Raw genomic sequence first — 9,482 nt, forward strand, 5'->3', positions numbered from 1 at the left:
GGGCTGTGTGTGCCTGTCCCAGGGGGGAAGGTGGGCAGGAAGGGGGGGGATTGGGTAGAAAAGAGGTGAAATGGTGAGGAAAGCTGCTGCCAGCTGAGGAGGGGGCAGCTGGGGAGATGGTGTCCCCAGGGACAGGGACCTGAGCCATCAGACACCCCACTGCAGTGGGACAGGCTGCCAGCACCCTGGGGCTCACCACCAGTGTTTCCCCCAGACCCTTTGCAGCCCCAGCCCTTCTCTAAGGGAAAATTCCATCCCTTTTCTCTGCCCCCTCCCCAGTGAGAGCTCACAGACAGGGGCTGTTCTGTGGCAGGGGCTGCTTTTGATGACACTGGGAACAGCCCCAAAAACTGCTTTATCTTCAATCCATGGGCTTCACATTGGCACTGGAGTGCCCAAAGGCAGTGGCTGCTCCCCCCTCCCACAGCCCCCTTGAAAGCACCTGAACCCCCATCCCACTGCAGCCCCAGGGTAGGGGGGGTCTCTACCTGGGGCTGTGGCTTCTTGGGGAGCTCAAGCCCTTGCCCCAGGCTGGGGGCTCAGAGCCAGAGCAGAGGCAGATGAGGACCCAGAGCCACAGGACACTGACAGAGCTCAGTTATTTTCACTTGCTGCTTTGTTGTTGCTGTTGTATCCACGGCCATACAATCACGAGAGAGATATAGATTATATATATACTTCTTAAATTACACCATCAATGTACAAAAACCAGGGTGCATTGCTGAGACAGGGGGTTGGTTGGGGTTTGATCTGACTTTTTGTGGCTTGTTTTTATCCCTGGTAGCATAAACCTGGCAGGGGATGCAAGGCTGGGCAGCTCTTCCTTCCTCTCCATGCCCAGCACATGGTGCACCACCTGCCTCCATGAGAACACTTGATCCCTGGGGCCAAAAAGTTCCTGAAGCCATTGGAGGGGGCATGAGGAGAGGGAGGAGTGTGCAGGATGATGCTGGCATCCATGGTGCTAAAGGTGATGGTATGGGAAAAGATGAGATGCCTGTAGGGAGGAGCTTGGGGTGGCCAGGACAGAGTTGGTTGGGGTGACCATGCTGGGTAGCAGCACTCATGGGTGCTGAGGGGTAGAGCTCCTTGGGAGAGGCAAAGGGGCAAAGCCTGTGGCTGGTCCCTTGCTTTGATGCATTGTTTTCAGCTCTCTTCACCAGGCAGCTGCTCTGCTGCCCAAGCTGGGGTCTGCTGCCCACACCGAGCCCTCCTCAGCCTCTGGCTGGCTGCAGCTCCTGTGGCACGCTGCAAGGCTGGATGTTGCTCATCCCCCTTCCCTGCTCTGCTCCTGTCTCACTTCAGGAAGGGAGCTGAATGGGGACTGTCCCCAGCAGCATCCAAGCCCGTCCCCTCTGTCCCAGGCTGGGTGTGAAGGTGCTTCCAGGTGGGTCCTTCTCTGTCAGTGGTGGATTTTAGGGCCACTTCACCTTGATCTGGTGCTGGCTGGAAAGTTGCCCTTGCACAGGGTGATGCTGCTCCCTGCAGCACTCGTGGGGCATCGTCTCAGAGGCTCCACCTCCTCCTTGCACATTGGCAGCCCAGATGTGAGGAGGAGGAGGAGGAGGAGGAGGAGGAAGCTGAGGGGCTGCCATCAAGCTCCATGGCAGGACTGGTCCCACCTCACCTGGGCATCTCAATGTGCCCCCAGCTGGGACCTGCCCAGGGATGGGGCTGGGTGGCTGCAGGGCTGGGGAGGGGGGTTGCATTCATCTTCTTTTGGGGAGAAAAACATGGAAACAGGGGAACAAAGGAAGGAAAGCCCATTCCCTCTTGGGGTGAGTTTTTGGGGGGTGAATTTGCTTGGTCCCAGGAGCTTCAGGCCATGCATCTTGGAACAGTTCCAGCCAATCAGAAGGTGGCTCATGCTTTCAGTATCTTTCCAAACCAACCCATGAGGAGCTCTCCCTTGGTTGGGCTTTTGAAGATCTTGAGGTATCAGCTTCTTGCTCAGAGAGAAATGAACTGAGACGGACGGGCGACGTCACCTTTCGCTGCACGGTGTCTTGAGGAGGAGGAGGAGGAGGAGGAGGAAGGAGGAAGGAGGAGAAGCAGCAACTATGCAAAATACTCTTTCAGAGACAACTCTTAAAAAAATAAAAGCTTGGTTGGAAAATATGTCTGAATCTCTAAGTGTGAGGAGTGAAGGACCAGACGGCAACGTGGCTGGTTGGCTGGTGGAGGGAGAGATGGAGCCAAGGGAGGGGGTGGGTTTGATCTGCTGACGGTGACGAGGGGCACAGCACGAGCTTTAGATGGTCTCCACGTAGTTGGCAGGGTAGAGACCCAGCTGCCCGTTGTCCAAGCGCCCTTTGCACCAGCCTTGCTCGTCTTCTTCACCGAGTTTGGTTAGTTCATCACCTGGAGAGGAAAGGAGGAAAGGGGAGAGCTCGTTGGAGGAGTTGGAGCTTCACAGAGTCACAGTCTCAAGGGCTGGAAGGGACCTGCAGAGCTCATCCAGTGCAGCCCCCTGCCAGGGCAGCAGCACCCAGAGCAGGGCACACAGGAACACATCCAGCTGGGGTTGGGATGTCTCCAGAGAAGGAGCCTCCACAGCCCCTCTGGGCAGCCCCTGCCAGTGCTCCCTCACCTCAGCAGGGAACAAATTCCTCCTGCTGTGTCTCTGGAACCTCTTCTGTTGCAGCTTGTGCCCGTTGCCCCTTGTCCTGTCACTGGCCATCCCTGAGCACAGCCTGGCTCCAGCCTCCTCACACCCACCCTTGATGGGTTTGGAACATGACTGAGCTCACCCCTCAGGCTCCTCTTCTCCAAGCTGCAGAGCCCCAGCTCCCTCAGCCTTTCAGCACAAGGCAGATGCTCCACTCCCTCCAGCATCTCTGTGCCCTGTGCTGAGCTCTCTCCAGCTCCAGCAGAGCTTCTTCCACTGCCCTGTTTCTCCCTTGGATGGAGCTGCTGGGGATTTCTAGGGCTGACTCTGGGCACACCAGTTTGTAGGGTAGAAAGGCAAGGGGTGGCCCATCAAATCTCTTGTTCCCCATCCCACCACCTCTCCGGTCCCACCGAGGTTCGTGCTCAGCTTCCACCTTCTCCTTTCAGCCAGGGCTGTGACAGCCATTCTTTGAGGGATTTCACACTAAAATGAGGAGGATCAGCACCTCTGGCAGCTGAAGCCCAGCCAGCCCTGCACTGCTGATGGCCCATACCTGCTTTGAAGCTGAGCTCATCCTGCTCCTGCCCATCGTAGTCGTACAGAGCCCGCACCCGCACCCCCTTCCCCGCCGAGTCCTCGTCGAAGGGGTTGGTGCCGCCGTTGGCCTCGCTGGTGTTGAAGGAGTTGCTGCCCTCATCATCAGACCACTCAGCGCTGTAGGTCTGCCCACGGTCGTGGCTGCTCACGCTGGGGTGGGGGAGAGAAGGAGGAGAGGGGCTGAGATGTGATGGAGCATCTTGGATGAGATGATCTTCCAAGGTCTCTTCTAACCCTTGAGATGCAGTGACATTGAGGAGGATGCTGTGGCTTCCCCAAGGGCACCCAGGTAACAATAGCCCAGCAACTCTGGGTGGCAAGGTGGCCACTTCCAGTGTCTTTCATAGAGTCACAGCATGGAGGGGGTTGGAAGGGACCTGCAGAGCTCATCCAGTGCAACCCCCTGCAGAAGCAGCTCCCACCTAGATCAGGTCACACAGGAACGTGTCCAGGGGGGTCCTGAAGAGCTCCAAGGAAGGAGCCTCCACACCCTCCCTGGGCAGCCTGGGCCAGGGCTCCCTCAGCTCAAACTGAAAGAGTCTTCCCTTATGTTTCAATGGAACTGTTTGTGTTGCAGCTTCAGCCCATCACCCCTTGTCCTGGCACTGGCTACAACACAAACAAGTGCTGCCCCAACCTCCTGACACCCACCATTGAGATACTTGTAACTATTGCTGAGCTCCCCCCTCAATCTCTTCTCCAGGCTGAACAGCCCCAGGTCCCACAGCCTTTCCTCAGAAGGAAGATGCTCCATCCCCTGCCCCATGCTGTGTGAGCCCAGAGCCAGGGCAGCACCTTTTGCACATCCTTCCTTGCACTTTTCCACTTTGTCCTGGAGGGAGGACAGAGCAGTGTCTGTCCCTGAGGACACCCCTCATCCCCTCGTGTGTGCCCATAGCACATGGCATTCCCATAGCACATGGCATTCCCACAGCTCATGGCATTCCTACAGCACATGGCATCCCCACAGCACTTGGCATCCCCACAGCACTTGGCATCCCCACAGCACTTGACATTCCCACAGCACTTGGCATCCCCATAGCCATGGCAGCCCCACAGCACATGGCATCTCCACAGCTCATGGCATCCCCACAGCACTTGACATTCCCACAGCTCATGGCATGCCCATAGCACATGGCATCCCCACAGCTCATGGCATCCCCACAGCTCATGGCATCCCCACAGCACATGGCATTCCCACAGCACATGGCATCTCCATAGCACATGGCATCCCCACAGCACTTGACATTCCCACAGCACATGGCATCTCCACAGCTCATGGCATCCCCACAGCACATGGTGTCCCCATAGCACATGGCATCCCCACAGCTCATGGCATCCCCACAGCTCATGGTATCTCCATAGCACATGGCATCCCCACAGCTCATGGTATCTCCATAGCACATGGCATCCCCACAGCTCATGGTATCTCCATAGCTCATGGCATCCCCACAGCTCATGGTATCTCCATAGCTCATGGCATCCCCACAGCACATGGTGTCCCCATAGCACATGGCATCCCCACAGCTCATGGCATCCCCACAGCTCATGGTATCTCCATAGCACATGGCATCCCCACAGCACATGGTGTCCCCATAGCACATGGCATCCCCACAGCACATGGTGTCCCCATAGCACATGGCATCCCCACAGCACATGGCATCCCCACAGCTCATGGTATCTCCACAGCACATGGCATCCCCACAGCACATGGTGTCCCCATAGCACATGGCATCCCCACAGCACATGGCATCTCCACAGCTCATGGCATCCCCACAGCTCATGGTATCCCCTCCGTGCCAGGCCTCACCTGCCACGCTCTCCTGCCGCCGCCTCGCCCGCGCTGCCAGCGTTGGTCAGGGTCACCCCTTCCCCTTTCTTCTGCTTCTCCTTCCGCGTTATCGTGTGTGTCAGCTCCGGGTTCCACTCCTGCAAGCACAGAACAACCCAGCCCCGAGTGCCTGGCTGCTCCCTGGGGCCAGCAGCAGCCCAGCCCAGGGTGCCCAGCCTCACCTCAAACTGGGGCCAGTTCATGGGCATGCCGGGGCCGCTGGTGCTGCGGAACCACCGCAGATCCTCCTGGGCGTCCGCCAGGCGGATGGTCTGCTCCAGCTCCCGGTACACGCTGGCGTAGCTGGGAGGAGAGATGCCAGTCAGGGTGCTGCAGGTGCATGGGATGGGCTGAGAGGGGAACATGCCCAGGTTGGGTCACCTCCTGCAAAGCCCTGAGGGGTGCCAGGCTGCAGCACAGCCCTCCTGCCACTCTGGTGCCTCTTAGTGACCATTGTGTTGGTCAGAAACCCTTGGATGGCAGGGGATGAGCTGTCCTGTAAGCACTCACTCCCTTCAGGACTTGGTTTGCTTTCCAGGCAGCATGAGGAGACCTTGGTGTGGGCACTTTCTACCCAACTAGTGCAGGAGGCACCTACCTGCTGCTCTCAGCCAGGTTCAGGTGCCTCTTGATGTCCAGGAGCACTTCCTTGAGGAAGCTGAGCCTCTTCTCCTCAAACTGCTGGCACTGCTCAAAGACCTGCTCCATGCTCTCGATGTACTGTGGGGTGCACTTGTTCAGCTCATCCAGCACCTTCTCATACTTCTCCTGAGTCTGCAAAGGTGTAGGAAGGCACTTGGTTATACCTCAAGCATCCCAGAGGGGTGCTGAGAGGGTCTGGTTTGTGGCTCCCTGTACTGGGAACCCCAGATTGAGCCAAAAGCCTCTGTGGGTGAAATCAATCTGGTTGCCAAAGCGATTTTACCCCAGTAAGAGGGGTAAAGCTCTGCCCTGCTCAGTCCCCTGAGTGCTGCCTGCAAGTCCTCACCCTTCTACAGGAGTGTGGGGATGGGCAATGGGAATGAATGGTGGGAGGGGGAATAGGCAAGGTGGCCTTTCCCAGTGTCTTTCCCTGCCACATGCTGTGTGAGCCCAGAGCAGGGCAGCAGCTCACACCTTTTGCACATCTTGCTTGCACTTTTCCACTTTGTCCTGGAGCTTCTTCTGCTGCTCAGGGGTGTTGGACTGATCTGCCTTGCTGTTGGCTTCCCGGGTCATGGCCAGCTTCTCCTCCTTGCATGCCAGGTGATAGGCTTTCTTGGCTGTCTCCAGCTGTGGGAAGGACAAAGAGACATCAGAGTAGCAGTCACAGCTCCCTGCCCATCCCTCTGCCTGGAAGAAGGTGCCACTCAGCTCCCCCAGCCTGGACCAGGCACCCAGAGATGCAGCTGGGACGTGGCACTGGTGCTTCTCCTCTCACCTCCTTGAGCTTCTTGGCCCAGGGCTTCTGGGCTTTCCGGAAACCATCCTCAGCCTCCTTGGCCTCCTTGAAGCCCCCCATGATCTGCTTGTGGTAGGCATCCTTCTGCCAGTTCTTCACCTTCTCAAAGTCATCGTTCAGCAGGCTGTTCTTCACCTCCTGGTGCAGCTCACTCACCTTGTCTGCCTCCGTCATGATGGCACCCCAGGCCTTCTCCAAGCTGCCATACTGGGGACCTGGGGGCACAGGGGACACTGTGTCACTCCACAGCCCTTACCCCTTCCAGGCAATGCAGCTGGGGAAGGGGCTGGAGCACAAGGGGCTGGGGAGAGGCTGAGGGATGGGGGTGTTGAGCCTGGAGAAGAGGAGGCTGAGGGCAGCCAGCAGCACTCTCTGACACTCCCTGCCAGGAGGCTGCAGGGAGCTGGGGGTCGGGTTCTGCTCCCCAGCCATGAATGACAGGACAAGAGGCAATGGGCTGCAGTTGGCCCAGGGGAGGTTGAGGCTGGAGCTGAGGCAGAACTGTTTCCCTGAGAGGGGTGTGAGCCCCTGTGCCAGGCTGCCCAGGGAGCTGGGGGAGTGCCCAGCCCTGGAGGGATCCCAGAGGCGTGGGGTGAGGTGCTGAGGGGTCAGTGCTGGGCTGGGCAGGATGAGGGCAGGGCTGGGACTGCAGCAGCTTCCAGGGCTTCTCCAGCCACAATGATTCTGCGATTTTATGACCCTCTCTGCCTCTGCCAGGTGAAGTCATGCTGGTGCACAGGAGCCCATGGGACACAGGTATCCTGGGGGAAGCCTCTAGCAGTGGAAGCCATGGTACCTTTCTCAATGAGCTGCCTCCACCTCTTGGACCAGTCAGTGAGCTGCTGGGCGTAGGACTTCTCGATCTTGGCCCGCTCGTGCACACAGCTCATGAGGTCATTGCACAGCCGGTGCCCGTCGTCAATCCGCTTCACTGTGCGCTTGTAGTTCCCCACCTGGGAGGGGACAGGGGTGGGGATGGGGACAGGCAGCAATGGGAGCTGTGCCTCAGCAGCTCAGCCCCAGCTGGCCTGGGATGGCAAGAGAGGGGAGCTCCAGATACTTTGTGTGTGCAGAGCTGAAGCTGTTGCTTTGAAGCTGCTCAGACTCCTTTCGCTCCCCTCCATCGCTTTGCCAAGGCTGAAACCTCCAGCAGAGCCAGCTGGGACAGCCAAGGCAGGGTGGCAGGGATGCCTGCAGGCACTGCTGTCCCCTGCAGGGCCCTTGGGAGCAGAGCACAGCCAGGACTCACCTCCCAGAAGCTGTCGGTGGTTTCCTCGGCGGCCGCTGCTGACTCGTCATAGGAACCCGACATGGCTCCAGCGCTGCCTCGCTGGCCCCGGGGCAAGCACCAGCCTCATGCACTGAGGGAAGGAGAGACAGGAGCCATGGAGAGGGGGAGGAGAAGGACACCCCATCATCCTGCCCACAGCACTGCAGGATAAGGGCTGGGCTGCAGGGGATGGGGATGGTGCCATTCAACCGCCCCTCCAGCGCTGGCTGTGCTGGGAGGGAGCGTGGTGGGAGGCAGCAGGGTGGGAGCTCACTGGGCAGGGGCACTGTGTGTGGCCCAGGAGCTGCAGGGTGAGGGGCTGGGGCAGGCTCAGAGTGGGTGATGTGCCACCCCAAGACATTCATGCTGATATTCCACCCTAATCCATCCTGATCTCCACAGAAACGGGCATCCCCCGAGCATCACGTGGCCCCTCTGCACTGCTTAACCCTTGGCAGGCAGCTGTGCCTGGGCACAGGGCTGGGGGCATCAAAGGGGGATGGAGAAGGGACCATGAGCATCCTCATCATCCCCATCCTGCCCCAGATCTGGGCAGTGCTCCTGGAGGGAAGCACTGAGCCTGTGCCACGTGGCATCTGCCACCGGGATGGGGACAAAGCAGCTGTGAACTGCCCCAGTTTCCTCTTGCCACGTCCCCACAGGGGCTGTGGGAGCAGAACACCATCATTCCATCTGGGGAGAGCACAGCAGGCAGCGAGACCTGGCTGCTTGTATCCCACCTCGTACCTGGGAGAGGGCAGGGCTGGGGGTGCGGGGCCCTGGTACCCCCATGCCCACCCATGCTGGGTGCCCACACTCTGCAGCCACCCCCCAGGAGCCCCCAGGCCAGGGCAGGGCAGGGTGAGGGGCTGAAATGGTTACTGGAGCACGGCACAGGGCTCACTGTGCTGGAACTAACAGGGCCTGGCAGGGATTTAGTGATATAACCAGGGAGGCACCAACCCCCCCTCCCACCCCAGACAGTTAAAAATAAACGGTGACTGTCCCTTGCTCAGCCGCCCAGACACAGATGGAGGGGGCACCAGTGCCTGCCTGGCACCCACAGCACCATCACCCTCCCCACAGCACCATCACCCTCCCCACAGCCTGAGCCTGGCACCCACAGCACCATCACCCTCCCCACAGCACCATCACCTTCCCCACAGCCTGAGCCCAGCACCCACAGCACCATCACCCTCCCCACAGCACCATCACCCTCCCCACAGCCTGAGCTCAGCACCCACAGCACCATCACCCTCCCCACAGCACCATCACCCTCCCCACAGCCTGAGCCTGGCACCCACAGCACCATCACCCTCCCCACAGCACCATCACCCTCCCCACAGCCTGAGCCCAGCACCCACAGCACCATCACCTTCCCCACAGCCTGAGCCCAGCACCCACAGCACCATCACCCTCCCCACAGCCTGAGCCTGGCACCCACAGCACCATCACCCTCCCCACAGCCTGAGCCCAGCACCCACAGCACCATCACCCTCCCCACAGCCTGAGCCTGGCACCCACAGCACCATCACCCTCCCCACAGCCTGAGCCCAGCACCCACAGCACCATCACCCTCCCCACAGCCTGAGCCCAGCATCCCTGGCACAGCACCCAGCAGCACCAGCCCTGAGGCACCCACAGCTTGTGCCCACCCCTGCTGCAGGCCCTGGGCTTTGCCTGTGCCTCTGGCTCTTTGTGTCACTGCAGAGGCTCAGCAAGGGCATCCTTG

General features: G+C 59.5%; 1 protein-coding gene across 3 annotated transcripts; it reads right to left on the reverse strand.

Annotated features, from left to right (window-relative positions):
• Positions 1 to 2,251: 2,251 nt before the first annotated feature.
• On the reverse strand, positions 2,252 to 7,792 carry PACSIN1 (protein kinase C and casein kinase substrate in neurons 1). 3 transcript variants are annotated; one of them, XM_062013530.1, is made up of 10 exons: positions 7,730 to 7,792; positions 7,277 to 7,433; positions 6,460 to 6,695; positions 6,156 to 6,311; positions 5,638 to 5,813; positions 5,222 to 5,342; positions 5,026 to 5,137; positions 3,517 to 3,546; positions 3,165 to 3,407; positions 2,252 to 2,361 (listed from the first exon to the last, which is right to left on the reverse strand). In XM_062013530.1, the coding sequence occupies exons 1-10, from the start codon at positions 7,790 to 7,792 to the stop codon at positions 2,252 to 2,254; spliced, it is 1,404 nt and encodes a 467-aa protein (XP_061869514.1). The 3 variants fall into 3 exon arrangements, with proteins under 3 accessions (XP_061869514.1, XP_061869515.1, XP_061869512.1); XM_062013531.1 differs by lacking the exon at positions 3,517 to 3,546 and having other exon boundaries at positions 3,165 to 3,358; positions 5,019 to 5,137; XM_062013528.1 differs by lacking the exon at positions 3,517 to 3,546 and having other exon boundaries at positions 3,165 to 3,478; positions 5,019 to 5,137.
• Positions 7,793 to 9,482: the final 1,690 nt, after the last annotated feature.

The sequence above is a fragment of the Colius striatus genome, chromosome 22, assembly GCF_028858725.1.
Source record: "Colius striatus isolate bColStr4 chromosome 22, bColStr4.1.hap1, whole genome shotgun sequence".
NCBI lineage: Eukaryota > Metazoa > Chordata > Aves > Coliiformes > Coliidae > Colius > Colius striatus.